The sequence below is a fragment of the Eulemur rufifrons genome, chromosome 8 (assembly GCF_041146395.1).
Source record: "Eulemur rufifrons isolate Redbay chromosome 8, OSU_ERuf_1, whole genome shotgun sequence".
NCBI classification, from domain to species: domain Eukaryota; kingdom Metazoa; phylum Chordata; class Mammalia; order Primates; family Lemuridae; genus Eulemur; species Eulemur rufifrons.
The window spans coordinates 95928355-95952444 of record NC_090990.1 but is presented as its reverse complement, the minus strand read 5'-3'; the positions used below and the strand labels follow the sequence as shown (position 1 = coordinate 95952444).

The 24090-nt window shown below is 47.5% G+C and overlaps 2 protein-coding genes across 7 annotated transcripts in view; one reads left to right on the top strand and one right to left on the bottom strand.

Annotated features, from left to right (window-relative positions):
• Positions 1–530: 530 nt before the first annotated feature.
• Positions 531–10202, top strand: PEA15 (proliferation and apoptosis adaptor protein 15). Its single transcript, XM_069478487.1, has 4 exons — positions 531–635; positions 7091–7264; positions 8544–8699; positions 8849–10202. Exons 2-4 carry the CDS (start codon positions 7093–7095, stop codon positions 8911–8913), a joined length of 393 nt encoding a protein of 130 aa, XP_069334588.1. The 5' UTR covers positions 531–635; positions 7091–7092; the 3' UTR covers positions 8914–10202.
• A 1088-nt stretch (positions 10203–11290) lies between these two features.
• DCAF8 (DDB1 and CUL4 associated factor 8) overlaps positions 11291–24090 on the bottom strand; it is a 44072-nt gene continuing 31272 nt past the window's right edge. For all 6 annotated transcript variants that reach the window (XM_069480362.1, XM_069480364.1, XM_069480361.1 and 3 more), the window contains 7 exons: positions 20965–21037; positions 20430–20487; positions 19818–19925; positions 18284–18414; positions 14328–14447; positions 13808–13924; positions 11291–13195 (listed from right to left, as the gene is read on the bottom strand). In XM_069480362.1, the coding sequence (XP_069336463.1) occupies positions 13079–13195; positions 13808–13924; positions 14328–14447; positions 18284–18414; positions 19818–19925; positions 20430–20487; positions 20965–21037 (724 nt within the window). In that variant the 3' untranslated portion in view covers positions 11291–13078. The remainder of the gene's footprint in view (positions 13196–13807; positions 13925–14327; positions 14448–18283; positions 18415–19817; positions 19926–20429; positions 20488–20964; positions 21038–24090) is intronic.

Below are 24090 nucleotides of genomic sequence, written 5' to 3'. Positions count from 1 at the left end.
TGCCCTGACCTCCTACCTCCACTCCCAATGTGGCTAAGTCTATCAGTCATTTACTACTGCGCCCCTGACCCTCAAGGCAAGGAAAGAAGTTTTTACAAATACCAAAGCAAGCAGCTAAGAAAATCCACCCACCAAAGGCCTTCCAAACCCCTAAACCTGAACTTACTCTGTGCCACCATGAGGTCCCAGCCACCGCGGTCATCCAAACGCTACAAGGGGAGGAGGATGACCTACTGAGAAAGAATTAAATGTGAGAATTGTTTCGCAGTTTAGGAAGAAGCAGCATCGTCCCCTACTCCAGCCCTCCACCCAATTCTGTCCCCTATCCTAGGAGTCTTCCAGAATCCCAGCCCCTCGGTTGCCCGCCCCCTCCTGCTTCCCCTCCCCCTCCTCCTGCCACTCCCCGCCCCCCGCCCCTCCCCGGCTCTGACATCACCGGCCAGCCGGGTGGAGTGAGGCGGCACTGGGCTCGGGCTCCGGCTCCGCGGGCGGAAGAGGAGGCGGCGGCGGCGGCGGCAGCAGCAGCGGCGGCGGCGGCGGCGGCGGCGGCGGGAGCCAAAGAGGAGGCTCCGGACGCTACTCAGGAACCGGGGACCCGAGAGTGCCCGCGCCCTGAGCGCTCAGCTCCAGAGGCGGTGAGAGGGGTGGAGAGGAGACATGTCGCGGGGAAGGGGCAGATTTGGGATCTGGGCTTGGAAGAACTAGGCTCCGGGACGCCGGGGGCCAGATGGGGGAACGTGGGGACCCCAGACGGGTCCGCTCTGTGTCAAGCCCCACGGGGTCCGATCCTCGGTCTGTGCGTCCCAAGCGCCTGTGTGCTGCAGGCGGCGTGGCTTTGGACGCCCATTCCACGCTGAACGGCAGTTTAGGAGTCCGACCCGGGCCTGGGGATTAGGATGCAGCCTGCTTCCCGCCCAGCCGGCTTGGCCGGGCCAGCTCCCGCCCCTCCCTACCCGCTGTGGCTCCGGACTCGCCTCCGCTGGCTGGCGGTCTCTCGGTCCAGCCCTGTCTCAGTTCTGCGGCCAGCCGCCCGCCGGCACAATGTGCCCTCAGCCCCCAGCCCAGTGCACCTGGGGAAGAGGTGGGATTGGCGAAAGCTTGTCCCAAGGGAAGAAAGCGCAGGGGGTGTAGATGAGTGATGTATGTAACGTAAAACCCCTGATTAATTTCATATAATCCGTGTCAAAATTGACAGGGACACACAGCACACCTTCAAGAGACACGCCAGCACAGTGACACACACCCATGTGACTCTTACACACATCGTCTCACACACACCAAATCACAAACGTCCCTGCACTACGCATCCAACCACCCACCACACCCCCACTGCCTCCCATATGGAGTCTACTGAACTGTGGGCTCCATGTCATCAATCTAACAGAACAGCTGAGTGGACAGAAAGAGCCACCATCCCCATGTCCACCCTGATTTTTTGGGCAGCTTTTCCCAGCCCCTGGCTTCACTCTTTAAAACAGTGGGAAAAGATGGGAGAAAATTGTCATCTCATTCCTCTAGGACAAGGAGATAGTATGCTGAGGGCTAATGAGCCTGGTCCTCTTAGCTGGGTCAAAGAAGGTCGGGGCTTCTGGTGACCTCTCTTGCTGGGTCCAGCTAGAGCTTAGGGTGCTGGGAGTGGCTAGTTTCTGGCCATGAGTGGCCAAGGGATAAAGGAAGGGGGTGGAAGAAAGGGAGAGGGAGAAAAAGAATGAGTCAGCCAAGGATGGAACCCAAGTCAGTGAGAAAATGAGAGGAATGTGTGTGAGGAGACAGACATCAATCAAGAAAGGGCCAGAGGGCCAGAGATAGGGAACCAGGGAGAGGGAGGAAGTGAGAGACAGAGATGGTCAGAGGAGTGCGAAGTGTGCTGGAGAGTGGACTAAAGAGGCTCAGAAATTAGGGAGGATGAAAGCAGGATGGTGGGGAGACCATAGGGAGTTAGAGGAAACATGCTGAATATGTTTGTTTAGTTAGTTTACCATGTGTCTGGCCCCCAGGCGGCCAAAGAGATTAGCTTTAATTGCTCTTTCCTTTGTGGTTAAACACTGTTGGAGAAATTGCCAGTGATGCCCTAGGCTACAGGTTTCCCTGGTTGCCTGTTCCTCATTTGTATGACACCTGTGCCCATCTTGTGTGCATGTATTATCATGCATGAAGGGGGTCGCAGAATAACACAGTGTCTCACCCAATCACACAGATCCTCAAGTACAATGTCATGATGGATTTCTCCACCAGCCAGTAGGGAGCCAGCCACTGGACTTCCAGGCCTCTCCCACTAAAACTATCTTTTGCAGTAGGGATGCTCACTCCTTCCCAGTAGTAGCTCTGAGTATTCAGATGGGGACACTGATCACAGAACCTAGGAGTCCTAAGTATTCATGGCTACCATCAAGTGGGATGTGTGAGTAGGAAAAGCTGGAAGGGATGAAAGCCCACTGAAGGGCAAGGAGGAAAACAGACTGAGAAACTAGGGAGAGAGGAAATAGATGAAGAGAGATGGGGGAGAGAGACAGAAATAGGAGCAGGAAGTGCCACAACCAGATGAGTGGAGACAGAGATAGGCTAGGGAGAGTCACAGGTCCCATTCCCCTCCTCACCATCATGCAGCCCTCCTCTGCCCTGCCTGACCTAATGCCAGGTATCACCTGATACCCCATTTTGGGTCTGGCCCTTCTCTTAGACTAAGTGATGAAGGCTTAAACCCACTTTGCTGCTTGGACTGAAGTGAACCTTTTGGGGCCCAGGTGTCCTGCCTTCCCTCATTCCCAGGCTGACTTTGAAGCCTCAAAACCCTCGTCATCTTCCTTATTACAGGAATGAAGACACCCTCCAATCCCCCACCCAAAGCTTGATAAAAGCTTAGGGAAGAAGTCAATCAAGTATGATATTAAAGGAAATAAACTACAGGATTACTTGAATTTGGGGCCTGGGTATAATTTAATATATGATAGCTGGAACCCTAAGCTTTCCCTGCCTACCTGTCTGCCCCTCCTTTATTACTTCCCCCAACTTCAGGCAAAAGACTGACGGATTGAGTGCCTGGGAGTCCTCTCCTTCCTATTATAGGGACCTCCAGGTCCTTGCAGCTGTGTGGGATGGCCTCTCCCCTCAGCTTTAGGCAGCTGCAACAGATGTGAAGGAGGGAGGGGCAGCAACTCCTAATCCTCTGGCTTCCTTTTCACTTCTTAAATTTACTGAGGATTTGGAACCAAATGCTAGGGAGAAGGGACAATCTACCATGAATTAAAGTAAAAATGCACAGAAATTCTTTTGGTGCTGCCACATCCTCTACAGGTGGTTATCCCATTTGCCAGGCTTCTCAAAGCACTCCCTAGGCCTGCCTCTTCCTCCCTCAGTGCCCATGGAGAACCCACCTATCATTCTCCCACTCCTACCCTAAAAGGTCAGCATATAATGATCCTTACCTCCTGCCCCTCTTCCCCAGCATCCTCGGTTGGTTTGACTTTTATCAGGGCTCTGCCTGGGGCCAGCTTGCAAGGAGAGGGAGGAAGGAAGGTGTGAGGAAGCGGTGAGCAGAGCACAGAAAGCTGGGAGGGAAGGGGACTGACTTCCTGGCAGCCGAGGCTCCGGTTCCTGCCCTGGTATCCTGTCCCAAGAATGGCCTCCGCCCAGGCTGCCTGGTGATTCCTGGGCAGCCCTCTGCACTGTTCGAGAGATCAGGAGGATTTTTCAGAGCCCAGAGGGTAGAAGACTTCTCCATAGGCTCTAAGGAATTCTGAATCTCTGGTAAGGAAAGTGACATGGAAGATGAAAGAGCCAAGCTCTGCTAAGCCTCACCATGGCCAGCCCAGCCCAGGGACAGTGACACTTGAGAGCCGTGTGAGGAGATTACACCTCCCTACAACCTGAAAATTTCCCCCAAACTATGCTGCCCTTGCCCCTGCTGCCACACCCAGGCCTGGGTAAATGGATCTCCCCCAGGGAGGGAGGCAACCAGGGTGCTTTTTCTTATTCCCTCAGGGGGCCTTATTCCTATTCTTTCTGTCCCTTCTTACCATTCCCCACACTCTTCCCATCCAGTGGTATCACTGTCCTAACGACTGGGTGGGTGAGGGGGAACCCAGAACTGAGGTTGCTATGGTAACAGCTGAACTGAGGCTATAGCCTTCTAGTTGTGGACTGTGTGCTCCCTCCCCCGACCCCATTCCTCATTTGCAGCCTCAGTCTCTTTCCCTCTCCCAACCCCAGCTTTCTTCTTCCATTATGTAGGCTCCTCTCCCTCCTCTGGATGTGCGCCGGTGGTTACATACCTTCTTAACACATACTCTTGGCTGGTGCAGACACATACAAACACACAGATACTCACAGCCAGTGCACACATGGCCACACATCCAGTGCTGGCACACACACATCTCCATTACCAGGACACATCCAAACACACCGACAGATACCCAGCCAGTGCCCCCTCCACATACCCATATCCACCCTAGCATCCACAGGAGACTGGCAAACACATTTCTCCTCTGTCACTTTAACATTCCCAACCCCTATTTCTCTTAGGGGCCGCCTTGTATCTTTCACTCTCTTAGAAATTTCCTACCCACTGCCCCCCCTTTGTGGGTGGGTGTGTTACACACATTAATCCCTTCCCACCCACCTCTGTAGATCTGTGTTTTAGATTCAGAGCCCTAAATCTTAACTCTTCCCAAGAGATACACACACACACACACACACACATACACACACAACTCTCCTCCCACAGGATTTCTCATATTTACAAACTCTTCTTCCTATGTGAAGGCAGGGGAGTATAACACTAAATTCTGCCCCCTTTTCTAGGCCCCCAAATCTGCTCCATTGGGGCAGGGTCATCTTGTCTCCTTCCCGTGCTGCTCTTTCCCTTCCGGCTGTCCTCACCTCCCCCATTTTTATCTCCATCTCTGGACCCCCTCCCCATCATCCCCCTCATCTACATCTCCCCCTCTCTGTCCTTGGATTATCAGTGGAGGAGGGGAGGGGTTGGGCTCCAGAGCCTGCTGCTGTGACCTAGATTTCAAGGCGAGACAGTTCCTGGTGCTGACAGTCAGAGAGCATTGTTCCTGGCCCGGCCTGGCAGGGCCACCGCTGGGCCCTTCTGTATGGTTGCACCTGGCTGTGCAACTGAGCATGCCCATGTGTGCCCGTTTCTCTCAGGGGTTGTGCTAGCCCTGCTGTCTGGCTCATTGTCTGTCTGTGTCACGGTGCCTGCCACCAAGGGAGGCTTGTTTATTCTGGTCCAAGGAGGGGGCTGAGAATGGGGACTTACGGGTCCATACCTCTTATTTTGCAGTGGCCATGCCTCTGCCTCAGTTCCCCTGCAGTAGAGGGGGAGAAGTAACGAAAATGTGTGTCAACCAGCCCACTTTGATCTGCCACTTGCCCAGCCCAATGTTGGGGTGACTTGTATATAGCCTCAGACAGGTCCAAGTTCATCGAGCTCCTTGCCCACCCCTTGGCCTATCCACAAAGTGTTTATGACATGATTTACTTTTTTTTTTTTTTTTTTGAGACAGAGTCTCGCTCTGTTGCCCGGGCTAGAGTGAGTGCCGTGGCGTCAGCCTAGCTCACAGCAACCTCAAACTCCTGGGCTTAAGCAATCCTACTGCCTCAGCCTCCCCAGTAGCTGGGACTACAGGCATGCGCCACCATGCCCGGCTAATTTTTTCTATATATATTTTTTTTTAGTTGTCCATATAATTTCTTTCTATTTTTAGTAGAGACGGGGTCTCGCTCTTGCTCAGGCTGGTCTCGAACTCCTGAGCTCCAGCGATCCGCCCGCCTCGGCCTCCCAGAGTGCTAGGATTACAGGCGTGAGCCACCGCGCCCGGCCCGACATGATTTACTTTTAAAAAATACTTTGCCTTTCTGATTAAAAGGAAATATATACTCATTATGGAAAGTAAGTCCCTTTCTTGAGCTCACCAATAGAGTTTCACATTTTATCAAATCCAGAAAATTCATTCTAAGGTACAACTTTCTTTCTTCAGTCAGCCAGTTCCTATCTTAGTGGAAGATAGGCCTTGAATGTTCTCTACCTTTTCACCTAAGGATCATGATAGAGGGATGTGGGTGAGGCCTAGATGAGACCTGGCCTTGCCCAGCCCCCTATGGGAGGCTATGCTGAAGGCAGTGCCAGCAGGATGTTGATTCAAGAAGGGGTAGAAGTCCCCTTCAGCAGACTCTCCCAAAGCAGCATCTAAACTCTAACTCCCTTCCCTCCCCTCCCCCCACCACCCAGCCAGCCTGGGAACTGGGCAAGGGGCCAGAGGCAGCCGCTTGGTATTCTTGGGCGCGGGGGCTGCAGGCACAGCACAAAGGCTAGGAGAGAGGGCTAAGTGGGGGCCTGGTAACCATCAAGGGAGGAAAATGGGCTCTACAAAGGTGGGGGTGGCCCATTGCTTCCCCCACCTCAAGCCCTAATGACGAATACAAGGCTAAGCATGGAGGGGCCAAGGAACCATAAGACCAAGCAACTAGGCATCCATCCAAAATGAGTCATTAGTGGGGTGGTGGGGAGTTGAAGTGAGGGACCCCTTTGCTTCTGGGGAAGAATGGAAGCTAGAACATGAGCTCCTACCAACCCCTCCAACCCCTCCAGTTCCTTCTTCTCAGCTTCTGACTGTCACAGCAGGTTGTTGTTTTTGAGTGTTTTGGGTTTTTTTTTTCCTGACATGGGGAGGGGTTGCGGGTGGGTGGGGCGATTCTGGGGGGGACTTGGAGACAGCGGGTGAGAAAGTTGGGAGCAGGTTGCTATGGTAACCGCCTCCTCAGTCAGGGGAACTGTTGCCAGGGTTACTGTTAGAGGGGGTAAAAGAAGAAAAAGATGGTGGGGGGAAGGAGGTATGACTTGACACTCTAGGCTCCAGCCTGGCTCCTAGCTCCAAGTTTCTTCCTGTTTACCCCCATCACCTCCCCTAGATCTTCCTTTACTATCTCCAGCCCTGGCCACCCCCCACCTCCAAGTTCTAGGCACAGGCCTAGTAGGGCAGAGTGGGGGGATGCGGTAGTTGCCAGTGAGTGAGCCAGATCCCCATAACTTTCCCCATATCTTAAGCTCAACTCCTCTCCCTTTGTTGCCTCCCAACCCCAGTCATGGCTGAGTACGGGACCCTTCTCCAGGACCTGACCAACAACATCACCCTTGAAGACTTGGAACAGCTCAAGTCAGCCTGCAAGGAGGACATCCCCAGTGAAAAGAGTGAGGAGATCACTACTGGCAGTGCCTGGTTTAGCTTCCTGGAGAGCCACAACAAGCTGGACAAAGGTGGGGGAGTGGCGCACAGGGATCCTGCCATCAGCCTTTCAAGCTCAGTTTATTCAGCAGATAGAGATAAGCTCAAAACTCATACACAAAGCATACCCCTCTATGACAAGGCAGAATAAGAGAGATACTCTAAGAAAGTATAGGAGGCTTTATACGGTTTTAACATTTTTGACATTGTGCCCCTTGTCAGTAAAAAAATGTTATTCACATACTCCTGTGCTATTATCACATACGTAAGAAAAACAGAATTTAAAAGTGGTAAAATTTAAGATAAAACCACAAGTGCTAACATTTTCTTACCCACTTTTGGAGACCACTGCTAGGAGTGAAGGGGGAGGAGGTCTACAGGTAGAGCAATCCCATGCAGCTGGGGGCTTTAGGGAAGAATTGGTGTTTAAGATGGCCCTGGAAAGCAAGTGGGATTTCTAGGGCAAGATGCAAAAAAGGCATGCTAGGCAGAGGAACACAGTCACAGAGGTGATAGTATCTGGTGTGTTTGGAAAAGAAAAGTGTCCTGCTTGGCTTGACTGGGACATAGGGTATGTTTAGTAGTGGACGAGAAGGTAAGTTAAAGACTGTTATAGAGGGCCTTGAGTGACAGGTATTTGATAGATGAGGTGAACAACCTCAGGGCCCTTCAGATATGCGATTCTGACTGTAGTGTGGATAGCAGGGCAGGCTGAAGGAGGACATATTATAGTTAGACTACTGCAACACTCAGAGGGGAGGGGCCAGGGAAAGTCTAAGGACATCTGTAATCTCCTGGAACTGGCCAAGCCATGGAGGATCATCCTTCTGGTGGTGTTCAAGCCTTTTCTCATTCAGAATAACCTTTTTCAGTAGACCCAGGATCTCTCCTAGGTTGTCTAAGATTCCACCCCTCCAGTCCTATATGTGCTGCCAGCAAATTCTTTCTGACACTTCACTTGGAGAGAATGTAGAAAAAGGACAGGGTGGGAGTGGGGTATCTGGAAGGCAAGTTAATTTTTCTATTGTCTCCTCCCTCCAATATGGGACCTGGCATCTAACCTAAATCTCTCATTCTAAATCTACAATTGAGAAACTTCACTATCTGCCCTTCTGGAAACAGTCCTCTGTACTGTTTGGGTACCTTAGTTTTCCTTTCCTGGCTTAGTAGCCCCTCTTCTGTTAGTGCTGTCCCTTCCCATAAGCAATGTGGAGCAACTCAGCCTTGGTTCCAGAACACTAGTCTGGTAGAGTAGGGGAATATGACCTTCACAGCCTAACTCTGACTGTCAATCTCCTGCCTTTTCTCCAGACAACCTCTCCTACATTGAGCACATCTTCGAGATCTCTCGCCGTCCTGACCTACTCACTATGGTGGTTGACTACAGAACCCGTGTTCTGAAGATTTCTGAGGAAGATGAGCTGGACACCAAGCTAACCCGTATCCCCAGTGCCAAGAAGTACAAAGGTAAGAGGCCAATGCCTTTAACGTAGATGCACCTCTGCCTATTCCCATCGATTATCCCTGAATTTTGGGAGAGTGAAGGCTGATGCTCAATGGCCTGCCTGGTATCTCCCACAACTTCTATCCTTGGACACATCCCTTTTTGCCCTCAGACATTATCCGGCAGCCCTCTGAGGAAGAGATCATCAAATTGGCTCCCCCACCGAAGAAGGCCTGAGCAAGGGGGAGGAAGAGGAGGAAGGTTGGACCTACATCAGACCACTTCCTTCCCCCATCCTCCCGGAAAGGGGGCAAGCCTCTCCCCCATCTACCCACTTACTAACCTGATCCTAACCCCCTTACTGTGCGCGTGTGTGTGCGTGTGCGCACGCTCTGGCTGTATGTCTGTATGTCTAGCTCATCTAGTTCCTCCTTATGAGGGGATGCGGGTCAGGGGGTTGAGGGGGCTTAGTTTCCCCACTCTAGGAGGACAGGAGGTGGGGGCTATTTCTATGCAAATAGAAATCAGCACATTCCTCCTACTTCCCTTTCCTCCACTCTCCCCCCACATCTTTAAAGTGCGGAAGTAGAAGGGATCTGCATTTTCCTACAAAGAGGAGCTGAGGTTCAGGTGAGATGGGAGAGGTAGATGGATCCAAGGAAAAGCAGTGGGGAGGGAAGGTGAAGAGACTACCCAATTCCCACCTGGAAGGGGCAAAGAAAAGCCAGAGTTCAGTATTGTACCCTCATGATGAACTGACTGAAGACTCCAGTTTCTTGCTGTTCCTCAGGTTGGAGGGCCTAGGTGCCAGCAGTCCCTTTCTGCTCCCCTCTCATGGGCCTAGGATGGGTATGAGCCAGGGATCTAATGAGAAACCACTGGATCCTTTCCTGATCCCTAAAATCAAACCCATGGAGCAGCCGGCATTAGATGCCCCAACCACTTGTGCTCTGCAGAGACTATGCTGGGAACGTACACCACTGAGCCTGAGAGGGGGATGAGGGCAGAGGGAGGGGGCCCTCTTTTTCCACTCCTTTATTCCTACACAGACTGTTGCATATACTGACTCCTAACCTAGGGAAATTGAGGAATGAGATCCTTAGGTTTTCACCCCAATCCTGCCCCTATCTACAGGGTCCCAATGTGATCTTTGCAGGCAACAGGCAACCTTCCCTTTCTCCTTGGTCTAGAACATCCCAAGCCAGAAAGAAGTGAACTACAGTGTTTTCCTTTGCACTGATCCCCACCCCAATTCAATCCAGGAGGGGAGTTAGTAACCCTTCTTGCTCAATATCCTGGACCCTTGGGCTTGTGGATGCCTCCTAGGCAAGTCACTAGAGTACAGTGAGTGACCCCAGCCTCCTGCCTGTCCCAAGATGCCCCTCCCCACCCCGACCGTGCTAACTGTGTGTACATATATATTCTACGTATATGTATATTAAACCCGCACTGCCATGTCTGCCCTTTTTTTGTGGTGTCTAGCATTAACTTATTGTCTAGGCCAGAGCAGGGGTGGGAGGGGAATGCCACAGTGAAGGGAGTGGCGGAGTCAAATTGCTACATAGTCCAAACAAAAAAGAAAGCTTTTAAAAAAAAAATTAAACTCACATGCAATCTCAGAGACTATTTAGAGAAAGTTGAAGTTAGAAGCTTTTATGACGTAGGAGCAAACCTTTAGTGGGAGGGGAGGGCTGGCTGTTGGAAGAAGGAAGAAGCCAGACAGGTTAGAGAGTACCCTTGACTCCTAGCCTGGTCCAGACTGCCCATCCCCTCTGGCCACCAATGCGGACACCTGCCTTAACACACACACCTTGAGGACTCCACGGTTTTGCCTTAAAGGACCTTCCCAAGTCTCCCTAGCCCTGTCTGGCTTCTCCTTTAAGAGAAAGATACCTGTAGAATTGGGAGGGGGGAAATTAGCATGAACTGTCCTTCCATTCGGGATATGTTATGTGAGAGTAAGAGTGAGAAGAGGAGCCTTACTTGTGGAAGAAATGGGAGAAGAGAGACAGGGTTATTCTCAGCAGAGTCTAATAGTTTCTCTGTAAGGCAAAGTAATCTAAAAAGACTAACCTGCCCACCCACCCCTTATATTGCTGTGAGATTGCCCCATCCTGTGCTCCTCTGTTGCAGTGTGCACGGCCTTGTTCTAACCCTGGAATAAAGGTGATTGATTGTACTGTACCTGATTGATTCTAAAATTTCTGTGAGTGACCAGAATTTTGGAGCCTTTGAATCACTGGGAAGGGAGGGGGAACAATATTTATCCTCATATCCCTCTTTGTAGCCTGTAATAGGGGCTGGGGAAATACCCCAAATAATATCATCCCCCATCCTGCCCCTACCTTCTAAGTATCACTGAGCTAAATGGACAACAGTCACCAGCTGGAGCCCAAAAACTGGAAGCATGAATATCCTAGACTGGACTTGCTAAAACTGTAACATGGGCAGAGTGAGAGGGTAGGGTCAGGTACCTACATTGAAAGGAGCAAAAACAGTCCATCATAAATGAATGGACCACATACCACACAGAGCAGCAGTCAGGAAAAAAAAAAAAGCTTTACTGAGAGAAAATACAACAAATTCCAGAGTGCATGGTTTTCAACCCACCCCATCACCCCACTAGCAATAGGAACACACACCACTCAGTCACCACACATTCTCTACCTCAGGGAGGAAGTGCAGCAGCTAACCACTGGTCTGAGAGCTGCTAGGAAAAGGGGCAGGAGGAAGAAGTGTCTGAGAATACCATCCTCCCTTTTCCCCTCCTTCCTGGCCTGGTTTAGTAGAAACTGACTGTCCCAGGATGCAGAATTACTGATTGGATCTTGTGGGAACTGAGGGCAAAAAAAAAAAAAAAAAAATAGCAGCAAAAGCATCTAAGGGCAAGAATTCAACTGGGACTTTCATACTCAGTGACCAGTGATAGGACAAGTACCCAAATTCCAGCCACCGTAATCAATCCTTAGATTACTGACTTGTTCTTCAATACCAAGATATATGGTATAAAGTCAAACCCAGGAAGTCTTTCCCTTCACTCTTCCATTAGGAAGGGAGCTGGCATGGAGTGGATGGCTTAAAGAATCAAAGCAGCTAAAGGTAAGAGACTCTGTGTAATGTGTGTGTCTTCTGTCATAAACAGTACCAGAAAGTCTGCAGTGGCGGCACCCTTCTTGAAGTCATAGTTCAGTCAAGTTTTAAAGACAGGCCAGCCTCAGGTTAGAAGAGCCATCCTGGGGACCCCCATAAGACTTAAGGAGAGGTAGGAGATATGAGGCAAAGAGTTGAGAGAAATTTCCTGTTTTTCCCAAATCCCACACCAAGGCAAGGAAGTGGGGAAGGGAAGAACTAAGGATACTTCCATTCTTGAGCCTCCTAAAACCTAAGGGATAAGCCCCAATATTTAATGGCCATACACAGAGGGTGAGCTGACCCCAGGTGTCACCTCCACATCATTACTCTTGCTCGCTCTTCCTTTAAGTCCCTTTATTGCATTCATAGAGAATATATAGGTATTTAAACTTTGACAATTTTACCTTGATACATCCAAGTTTGACTTGCTTTTTAATATATTTATAGATATAAAATTAGGCCTCTAACAGTGATAGGGACAGGGAGATTGCTGCCACAAAACAACTTTTTTTTAAATAATAGAAGAGGTAACATCCTTCCTATTCTTCCTCCACCTCTGCCCCTCCTCCCACTTCTCCCCAACCTCACTCACCTAACCTATTTAGGGGGTGATGGGATGAAGAGAAGAGAGTGAAGGATACATAATCAAGTGCAAAACACTGTGATAAGTACAGAGAATGAATGAGGTGGAAAGGAAAGTGAAGAGTGTGGGATGTTTAGGGACTCTAAGGACTTCCCAGAAAAAACTGGATCCTGGGATGGGGTTGCTGGGGGGGGGAAACAATGAAACTGTCATAGACTTTAAAAAAAACAAAGGAAAAAAAGGTCAAAAACCTAAACCAAAGAGAGAGTGGCACTTTTACCCCTGACTCTTGCCCCTTGGTAGTACTGAATAGCCAGTTGTTCCCCCCACCCCCTGCCCACGAAACAAGGGAGATTAAAGAAAAAGAAACCCCATTCCCTATCCCAAACCAGTTAACAAAATAGGCTCCCCTCTTCCCCCTCAAAAAGAGGCTTTGAGTAGAGGCCATTTCTGCTGAGTCCTATACACTTTTCCATGGAACCCCATTTCAGGGCTCAACTCCCACTCCTAGGTACTCTCTGTTGGTTCATTCCCTCTGGTTTGTCCTTCTCCTGGGATGTCTTTCTTTTATCTAAAGCAAAAAGTCCAAAGTGCGTTTCTGCTGAATGTAAGGGCCCGGGAGAGGAAAGGGTTGCCCAGGCAGGATCGGGTTGGTAGCCCCAGCCCGCCCCACCTAGGTATGAGGCCTCAGGATGGCATGCACTGCACCCGGTCGGGGCCCTCCTCCTCGTCCGATGTGTCTGAGGAGCTGGGAGACTCATCAGAGTCCGCGTCTGTGGCCCCAACCCCAGGTTCTCGCCAGCGCTGTGGGATGGGAAAGGCTTGTTAGTAACTTCCCTTGATGGAACAAGGACAAGCCTGTTAAATCTTAGCTAGAATTCAGATGCTCTAGGACAGGGATCAGCAGAATTTTTCTTAAAGGGCCAGATACTAAATATTTTAGACTTGTAGACCATATGGTCTTTGTCACAACTATTCAATTCTGCCACTGTAGCATGAAAGCAGCCATAAACGATACACAGAATGGATGTGGCTACATTCCAATAAAATTTTATTTACAAAAACCACCAGTATGTCAACTGCCAATTTGCCAACCCCTGTCCTGGACCTCTTTTGGCATGAAAGGAAAAACAGAAGGGTCACCCTGAGACTTATTTCTTCTCAACTCCTTCCCCACCCTCCTGCCTTTGCCTTTACGAAGATAATGGATAATGATGATGGAGAATAAGAGCAGACAACACCCTTTTTTGCTGGTGGGCTCTTCCAAGGCTGTATCAGGGATCTGATGGAGATAGAGAACAATGGATAGGAAACCCAACCAAGACCTGATTTCTCCTTAAAGTCACTACTCTGTAGCTTTTTAGCCCTCTTGGAAGGGTCACTGTCCTTGGGAGCTCACTTCTAACCCCAGCTTACCCGGTGATGGCGTCTCTGTCTCAGGTGATGCATGAGGAACCAGAGCATGTGGCTATCAAATAGGTCAGTGTGGTGCAAGCTATCTTCATCCCGCTCCCGCTTGTTCTTCTTTATCACCTGGAACCCAAAAGGGTTGGGGGTGGGGGCAGCAATGTATAGGAACCCTGGACTTGATCAAGAAGGCTGGTGTTCAATCCCGATAAAAGTTTCCCATTAAACTGAAGTGGAGTAGATTAGGAAGGATGCCCCAGGTTCAGCCACTGAGAAAGTGGGAGGCTTTAAAATAGGATAATTCTTGAAGATGCTCCCTACCCCAACCTACTCCCAACTAGGGGCACTTCACAGCTGCCCCTTGGAGTAGGACTATTCCTACAGCAGCAATGACAGGAATGGGGGAGGGAGGTTTAAAGCAGTGCCTTTAAAGAACTGGGCAGCAAATTATTCCCCGCTATGACAACAAAGAATCATAACAATATGTGGAAAAGTAGAAAGAAAAGAACTTCTGCAGTCAGCTACTTACATCCTTTAACCCTGTCAGCTCAGTGGAGGCTTCAGCTGTGGGTGCCCAGATCTTCACATCATGGTCTAGGCCACTGGTTGCCAGTATAGGTAGGTGAGGGTGGGGCTCAAGACAGTTTACCTGGTTAGGAAGAAAGGAAAATACAGGCTCAGGGGTGTGTGGGAGTAGGGTTTAAAAACCACTACTCACCTTGAGTCAAATAATTGCCCTTGATCAGGGCTAAGGCAGCTGCTGGAAAGGCAGGCCCACCCACTATGAGCCTAGGCCAAAGGGCCCTGGGAGTAGAGGAACCACCAGACACGGACTGGGTATAAGACTAGGCATATCTATCATTTCCTATGTATAGGTCAGGGGTGGCTTCATCCCCAGACATAGCCCTAGGGGTGGGCGAGTGACTGACCAAGCTTACTGCTGGCTTCACAAAAACGCAATAAGATACAGATGACCTCATTCACTCCAGATTCCAAAGCTCCAACTTGCCCAAGGCTGGAAAAAACCATCTCAGTGGCTTTTACCAAGTGGCAAATAAATTTTAAAAAATGAAGAAAGCAGCAGCTGCCACTGAGCCCCCAGAGAAGAGTCAGAGAACAATTACATTCATTTGGCACTGTTTACTAGAACTGGAGGAAGGCATAGGCTGAGAAGAGGAGGCTGAGCTAGGGGTTGGGGGTGATGGAGGCTCATGTCTGCTTGAGAGAAGCATGCACATCCCAGGGGGCAACATCCTGCTACCCACCCTGACAGCACGACAGCTCAACTACAGGGCACTATGGTACAACAAGGCAGCTTCCTGGGGCCCCACAGCCTCAATCTCAGCCACCCTCTGGGTATATTCTTGAACAGAAGAAATGAACTATGGCAGGCAGGCCTGTGGCTCAGGCAGCTTCCTTCTATTTGAAAGCACTCATGCCCCCTGCTGTCTGACTTGGAAACAGGAGCTTCCCTAAACAGAGCAGGACAGGGTAGGGCAGTTCCCATCCCCACCGGAAGAGCTTGTCCCAGATCTAACTGCTAAAGCATTTTCAAGCTTTTAGTCAGTGAGGAACACACAGGAAAGGCACTCTGCCTTGCAGCTGCCCTAGAGTCCAAGAAAACAACCCCTGGCAAAAAGCCTCTTTTAGTTCTTTCTGGACCAGCTTCCCCTGCCTTGCCTGTACAGGCAAAGAGCAGCTGAGGAGAAGCCAAGGGCAGACATGGAAAGTAGAGCTGACCTACAGACTTCTTTCTTTGACTTCCATTTTACAAATAAACAAATCAATGCTCAGAAAAGACTGAAGCTAAGTCTGAGCCTACAAATAAAGCCCATTCTTCTTCTTCCTCCATTCTACATATAAGCTCATTGCAAAGTTTGTATTTGGGCTCTTTTAGGCAGTGCATTTGGAGCATGAGGAGGAAGTAGGAAAAAAACTTCATTGCCTAGAAACATTATCAAAAGATATGCGACAACTTACACACACTACCTGACCTTATACTCATCCATCTTCTGATAAGCCCTTGCTATAGATCTGTACTCTGAGCTAGCTCTGCTTGCATAAGTCAGCAAAATAAAAAAGCCTAGGGGAACAATTGCTTGGAACTTAAAACTAAGAACAAAGCCAATGGCAAGAGGAACAAGAGAATAAATTACATACAGTACCTGAGTTGGAGCCTGCTGGGGGAGCCGACAGAGAACTTCTGGGCCAGGGTACCTGGTCACTTCACCAGACCTGTCTGAATGCCAGGACTTATCCTGTCAATAATGCCTGAGCAGAGAAAAGAGCTCTGGCCTTAGATGACTGGGCTGGGGGAATGCAGGGAATGGGATCAAGCATCAAAGTGCTCTTGGGAGACAAGGATTTGTCCTCTGACATCATCCCCTACCCTTGTCCCTGTGAAGTTGAATGGGAACAAAGAAAAGACTCAAAAACAGAGTCAGGAGACCTAGGCAAGGTGGACAATAACTTCTAAGATCCCTTCTGGTTCTAACATTTGCTTTATGATACAGAATTGCTATGAGTCTACACTGAGGCTGGTGCCTGGTGACCCCCATTGCTGGAAGGTTAGAACAACAACAACAAAAAAAAAACAGAGGGAGCCAAGTGTGGACCATGTGGATCATTCAGCTTACACAGAGGCAAGAACAAGTAAGGGAAATCACTTCAGGGAGCAGGCTGTGTATCTCTTGTTCTACTCTTTCACTCTTAGGACCACTATAACTTAGGCCTGGGGCCCACCCATCTCAAGTAGATGCCCTCCCCACCTGAGCACCTGGATTAATCATCAAACCCTGGTACTGGCTGAGCTGAAAGGAAAGTGGCCTGCAGAGTGCTTTTGGAGAACGGACAAGTGCTGGCCTGGGAGAGGGCATTCAGCCCTGCATCTCTCTGGAACAGAATGCAAGACAATAGTTTATGATCGAGAGAGGATCCACTGGCACCTTCTGACTTCCTTCTGACTACATGCCTATTGCAGAAATCTCATTAAGACTCCAGGGTTTTGGGTTTGTTCACTGCATATGACAGTGGGGGACCTATGGAAGAGTAGGAAATGAAGCAGGGAAGAGTAAGACACATCTTGAACTTCTAGAATCCTCTCCATTTATATTCACAGGTCACAAAAGTCCTAGATCCATATAGATCCCAGGTCCCCCAAATTTAGAGAAAACCAGAAGAAAATCTGAAATACCCTCATACCAGAGCAAGAAAAACACAAGAAAGAATGGAATCCTGATTACAAGGAACCATTCTAAATTCTAAAACCACTTTCTGAATAAACCTCATCAAGAGATGACTGGGATCCATGAATTTCCCATAGCTTAGAAGGAATTAAAAGAGAGATTAAGCCATCTCAGTTATTCCTTAGGGGCCTTGGGTAAAGAGGCTATCTTGGGTAATCAGTACAATCTAGTCTTCCAAACTCTTTCCTATCTTCTGTAGTACAAAAGCCTAATTACAGAAAGCTACTGAACTCTTTCCCAACTCTGGGTCTCAAAAAAGAAAAATAAAAAAAGATGATAAAGTTAACCAGATACATCTTAAGAGCTGATCACTCTGCATTCCCGAATTTGATCCTCACTTTTCCTTTTTGCCCTATGTCCACAGAGGTTGTCTGTGGAACTCAAAGGACAGGCAGACTGTGATAGGATCATGGGTTGGTTATATAGCAAGCAGGCTGCTCAGCCATTTTTTAAAAAAAATATTTTGCCACATTTGCTTTCTCCCTATATATAAACGTAAACATCATGTGTATGTTTGTATCCATTTGAATGTAGGCACATTTCACTCCTAAATACTTCAACATCTCCTAAAAGGATATTCTCCTATATAGATTATCAAATCAAATCAATTTAATGCTGAATATCATATTATCTAATGTATAAACCATATTCTGATTTTCCCAATTGTCCAAAAAATGCTCTTTCTAGTTTTATCTGCTGATCTAGGTTCCAGACAAGATTGCTACTTAGTCAACCTAAAGGACTAGACATGGAGGCATCTTTAGCATTTGTACACGAGGGTATGCCTTCTACTGCTTTTTCTTTTGGAAAAGGTCCATGCCTACAGATACGTTATCTCACTCAGGACAGAAGTTCTTCCCTAAGATCTCTTTCTCTTCTCAATAAACCATGCCTTAGAGGGAAAGAAGACAGGAAAAGGAAGAAAATATTACATCAAAACCTCAGCTCCTCCAGGCTACACTGGCACCCCCGTTTTTTCCCTCTTGTAACAGGGTCTTACTATGTTGCCAAGGCTGGACTTAAACTCCTGGGCTCAAGTGATCCTCCCACCTCAGCCTGAGTAGCCGAGACTACAGGCACATGCCACTGCACCCTGCCTTATACTGCCTTTCAATTTAGCTGGCCAGACCTCTAAGACATGGTATCATGTAGTCACAGTGAACATTCAGTGGCTCTGCTAAAACCTACCTTAATGACTGAAGAGACTAGGGAGCCAGCCAGCCCAGCGCACCATACTCACCACGCCTCCCTTGTCCCCCTCCATGAACTGAATGATCTGGCAGGATGATTTCTCCCAGAGGAAGATGTGCCCGCAGTCACTACCGCTCACCACAAACTCACTCTTGGGGCCATAGAAATTGACGCCTTTTACTGAAATGATAAATGAGAGAACAGACCACATGAAGTTGGCAACAGTCCTATATGTATTTATCTCACTGAGAATTTAGCTATTCACAAACTCTAAATCAGCTGAGAGCCAAAGAATTCATTTTCACAAATCAAGAGATTATGTGTGTTTAATAGATAGTTGCAAGAATCACACCAGTCCCAGAGACTATTTATATTCTCCCAGAGAGCTCCACGGGGCAGGAGTCTGCAGTCCCTTAGCAACAGCATCGGTCTCATTAGTCTATACCCTATGAGACAACCACAGGCCTCACTAATGCCTAACATGTGCCAACCTGAATCGCCCCAGTTCTGCCCGTTCCTAGGCAGCACTGTCCTATGCCCTAGGATTACCCTTGATATGTGGACTTCATTGGTACCTTGTCAGTGTTTCTTGGGTCATCAGCTGATCTGATACTGATGAAGGTATACGCTACAATTGCTTGTAAGAAAGAAGTGAACTATGCTTGCTGCCAGGACTCGAAATAACACGGCTCCACTCTCTAGAACTAAGCCAGGAGTCCTAACTGTTATGGCCAATACCATCCCGGTCATGAGACTGGCATTCTTCCTTTTGTCTGCTTGTGGACTGAGATCAAAGTACAGATTTTCCCTCCCTTCTCACCAGCTCAAGAAAAAAAAAAAAAAAAAACTAACTGCTAATTGCTGTCTCCAAGTCAAAATTATGACAGATATCTGTTAGGAGTGGTAACAATAACAAAGATCAATGATTCCTCAATTTTTCTGTACATCAGAATCACACTGGGTAGCTTTTAAAAATCCCAATGCTCAAGCCGTACCACATACCAATTCAACCAGACGTATGGGGTTAAGGCCAGGCAGCTGTATTTTTAAAAGATTGTTAGGTGACTCCAATATGCCCCAAAGTTTGGGAACCATGGACATGGAACAAAAAAGACCAATCTTCATCGCAATCTAGGGCTAGGTACTACCACCATTCCTCCTCCTCTGCCTCATTCAAAACAATCATTTACTCACTCCTCCCTCCCTAGAGGTATAAGCTCACCCCCATTTTAGGCAATTCAGTACCATTAACTACAGAAGGCCTTCCCTGACTCTCTAACAAGGCATTTGTGCCAATCCTGAAGTTACCCGAAAATGATTAAAAAAAAGTCTAGTCTCCTTATGCCCACCAATTAGAAGCAACATCACTGCAATGGTGAGAGATGCTCTTTATGCCCTCTTCCCCTCTAGCACAGTGGAGAAAACATGGTAACTCTAGCCCAATTCAGGACAACCTCTCATTGCCCACAGTGACACACGCAGCCTAATTCTCAGATAGTTCCCATTGGCACAATCTCAATGAGACACTATGGCTCCCCAAGCCAACATACTCGGGCCACAGAAACCTAGAAAGACAGTCTCACCTGTGGCGTTATTTCTGTGGCCCTTATATCTTTTAACATACTGGGCCCCATCACTGTGAGAGGAGTTGAAGAGGTAAATGTCTTCATCATTGTAACTGGCCAGGAGCTCTGCCAAGAACAAGAACAAAGCAGTGAAGGCAAAGGCTGAAAAAAGCAGGGACCAGGAATAGGGGGTTGGGGTGGGGCTTCTTGCCAGTAGTGCCCCCTCCAAATACCCAGGTATAGCACCCATCTTAGTTGGAACAGCAGGCAAGTCAGGGTAGACTAGGAACATACTGCCAACCCAGGGGTAGCAGAATGCTCAGAAACAATCGCACCCATTAACTCAGTAATGAGTCAAAGGCATGAGAACCTGCTCAGGCAAGCAACCTGGGCTTCAGGACAGGCCCTGCCAAGTATCATCTGCAGCATTCTGCAAATGGTGCCTGGCATCTCCAAGGGTCATCTGCTGCATCCTCCCACTATGTGCTCACCATCAGCAGCTACTCCCCAGCTGCTCCACTTGGAGCTATAGCACAGTGGTGAGCACTGGAGGGCACATGCCTCACTGGCTCAGCAGCTCCCTAGACAGAGGGGGCATGCCAGCCTAGGAGCTGGGCCCTGCTCACGTACCTGTGCCGTCGTGGCTGTACACAAGACAGGTGATGTTTGCTTTGGACTCACTGTTCACCTGCAATAAGGAGCAGATACTGACTGATGCCCCACCCCCCCATTTGTTATACCACCTTCAGGAAACAGGCTTTCCTTCAAACTCCCCTATATCTTCTCCCAAAAACTGAGAGGAATACAGACAGACAGAGACAGGAGTACAACTGATGAAATGTGACCATCTCAGGGAGGAAAGTCTTAGGACCTTCTCTTGGTTGTCTTCTGTGTGCCAGCCATTTTATATAGACTGTCTCATTAGGCCTCATTGTCATGGTGCAAGGCAGTTATTGTTATCTCCATTTTGTTGATTTAAAAAACCGAAACTAACAGAGGTGAAGTGACTGCCCAAGATCACACGCTGGTAAGTGGTAAAGCCAGGATTCAAATCCAGGTTACTGACTCGAAAGTCCAAGCTCTTCCCATCATACCAACAAGTTCAGGTGCAGCCCTGGGGTCAAGTGAGGGAAGCCTGGAGCCACTGGCCCTTCATGAATCTTACCAGGTGATGAGGACAGAATTTCTTGAGTACTCCATTGTTCTCATTCTCATCAATTTTCCTCTGGTCATAAATCCTATAGTGGAAGAAGCAATGAAAATGTCATAACTTACAAACTGGTCCTTTGAAGAGCTGCAGTTTGATGCAGTGGCAAGCAGCAGCCAACTGGAAACATATAAAGGACATTTTCCCAACAAAGCTTTTGGTTTATGCTCTTCCTTGGAAGTCCTCCCTTCCCCAATCCATCTCTAAACCTTCTTTCATCCAAGTACTTCCCAAGTGGCAATCCTCAATTTTATCAGTTGGAAGTAGTTTATCTCTCCTCTCAACTTTTACATCACTTACTGTTAATTTTTACTGAAACAAGTAACAATTACAGAGTTGTTTTTTCCTTCTTTGTGTTGGGGGAGGGGCAGAAAGAGTCTCACTCTGTTACCCTGGCTAGAGTGCAGTGCTGTCATCATAGCTCACTACAAACTCAAACTCTTGGGCTGGAGCAATCCTCCTGCCTCAGCCTCCCCAGTAGCTGGGATTACACCTGTGAGCCACTATGCCCAGCTAATTTTTTTTTTTTTTTGGTAGAGACAGGGTCTCATTCTTGCTCAGGCTGGTCTTGAACTCCTGGGCTCAAATGATCCTCCTGCCCTGGGCTCCCAAAGTACTAGGATTACAGGTGTGAGCCATCAGGTCCAGCCTATTATAGAGCTTTTTATGTGTATGTAACCTATACAAAAGGGTTTATTACTCATCGTCAGAGACCATGATAAATATAAGTCAGTGGGTCTTCAATCCCTCCTTGAAACCTTTTTATATGTGGCCAGTTCTCCTTCTCAAATGCTACAACTATTACAAACCATCACCTATCTCCTCAAGACTCCCTTCTCCTTTCTTCATTACCATCAAGCAAACTACCTTCACCTTCCCTCCTCTCTCCAATTCAAGGTTTAAAATCAAGTATTTATGAAATACGTATTTTATGTCAAATATTATGCCAGGTGCTGGAAATACAGGGAAGAACAAGACAGACGCAGTCCCTGTCCTCACTCATCAGTCTCCTCCGATCTTAGAGCCTATCTCTGGACATCTGTTATTAATCTCACCCCTCCAAGGACCTTGTTTAATTTAGTTCATTTCTCAACCTCTTCCTAATCACCACCTGCCCACTTTCTAAAAATCCTTCTATTGTCCTTTCCTACTATTGTTTTTTCTCTCCTTCTCCTTGCAGTCAAATTACTGAAAAGAACAACCAACATTCAAGATTTTCACTCCCTTATTTCCTATTCCCTTCTCAACCCATCCTAATCTGGCTCTGGCCTTCAACTCATTGCTGAAACTTCTCTGGCTGAAGTCATCAGTATCCTAACTGCCAAAGCCAACAAGATACTTTTCAAGCCTTTTTCTCTAGCCCTGACACTGTTCACTACTCCTTCCCTGAGACACCTTCTTTCCTTGGTGTCCAGCCACTTCTCAATGTTGTTCATGGGTTTGTCTTTCTTTGTCCACCTCTTAAATGACGATGTTCTCCAGCAGCTTTTTAAGCTCTCGTCTGACTCTATACTAGGGAAATTTAACATGAAGTCCAAGTAGCATGTGAACCTCTAGAAACTGTGTTTATGTACTGGGGAGAAGGGACTATGTTCTCAAAAGGGGCCAGAGACTCAAAAGGGGGGAAAAAAAACCTACCCTATACTTTCCTTTGGTTATCAAATTCCATTATCAATGTTTTAACTACCACCTATACATGGATACATGACTTAAATCTGTATCTCCAGATCACATTTATTCTCAGCTCTCAACTTTTATCTACTTAACAAATGGATGTATTGTAATATCCATAATGTTATAATTATGTGTAACATTGAGATGCCCAAAAGTAAACCCATTCTCTTTCTTCCAAAACTAAACTCATTCTAAGTCTATATACCTTTCCCTCTGAATCTTTGTTAATAGCACTACCCTAAATTCAAGTGGCCAAACGAGAAATCAGGTACTTTTTTTCCTGTCAATTCTACTCCCTGGGTATATTTTTGGACTATATTTGCTTTCTCCACCCCTTGTCATTTTTTTGCCTAGATTACTATAGTATCCTTCTAACTGATTTCTTTGCTCATACTGTCACCAGAATTATGTCTAAAATGCAAAATTTCCTGCTTAAATATCTTCACTGATTTATTTATTTTTTTTGAGACAGGGTCTTGCCGTGTTGCCCAGGCTGGTCTTGAATTGCTGACCTTGAGCAATTGTCTTGCCTCAGCCTCCTCAGTAGCTGGGATTACAGGTGTGAGCCACCACATCCAGCTCTTCAGTGATTTTGTACTATCTACTGAATAAAGTTCAAACCCTTTATTTAGTATGGCAACCGACCACTTCTCCTCCAAGATCCTGTACATTATACTAAAAAAAAAAAAAAAAAACAAAAACTTCTTTCCTTGAACATACTGCATCATATCTTGTTACCTTGTCCCTACATATAATGTTCCCTCTACCTGAAATACTAATTTTTCATTTGTCTTTAATCCTTTCTCTGTGAGAAAAAACAGCATACATGGTTTCTACTATCTTTAAGTAGTTGGATCTGAGTTCAAATGTTAATATTAATACTAACTCTGCTACTTATTATACTAGCTGAGTAATACTGGGCAAGTTACTTAATATCTTTAATTCTTATATATCTGTTTCTCCAAAATGTTCCTTAAAGGCAGAGACTATGTCTAGCCAACGGTGTATCTAGCACAGAGTAGATGCTGGATAAATAAATGAATAAATCAATGTTTCTCTGTATTCTCCATAATTCCTTGCTTAATATCCTGCATAAAGAGAATATCCAGGAAATGTTTGCTAAACGAACAAAAAAAAAAAAAAAAGATGGCTGCACTACTAATTACTACCCTTTAGCAAATTTATCAGCTATTTCCCATTTTCCCCATGTATGGCGACTTCTGGGACACCCTGTATTTTTTTTTCTCTTAACCAAATTTAAATCAATAGCTCTTGGCCAGGCGCAGTAGTGCACACCTGTAATTCTAGCACTTTGGGAAGCTGAGGCAGAAGGATTGCTTGAGCCCATGAGTTCAAGATTAGCCTGAAGAACACAGACCCCATCTCTACAAAAAAGAGAAAAATTAGCTA

What these genes read in the sequence shown, in the direction of transcription:
- PEA15 (XM_069478487.1), top strand. Translation starts at nt 7,093, where the DNA reads ATGGCTGAGTACGGGACCCTTCTCCAGGACCTGACCAACAACATCACC. An exon ending in CCACAACAAGCTGGACAAAG is followed by an intron (nt 7,265 to 8,543) that starts GTGGGGGAGTGG and finishes CCTTTTCTCCAG; the next exon opens with ACAACCTCTCCTACATTGAG. An exon ending in CAGTGCCAAGAAGTACAAAG is followed by an intron (nt 8,700 to 8,848) that starts GTAAGAGGCCAA and finishes TTTTGCCCTCAG; the next exon opens with ACATTATCCGGCAGCCCTCT.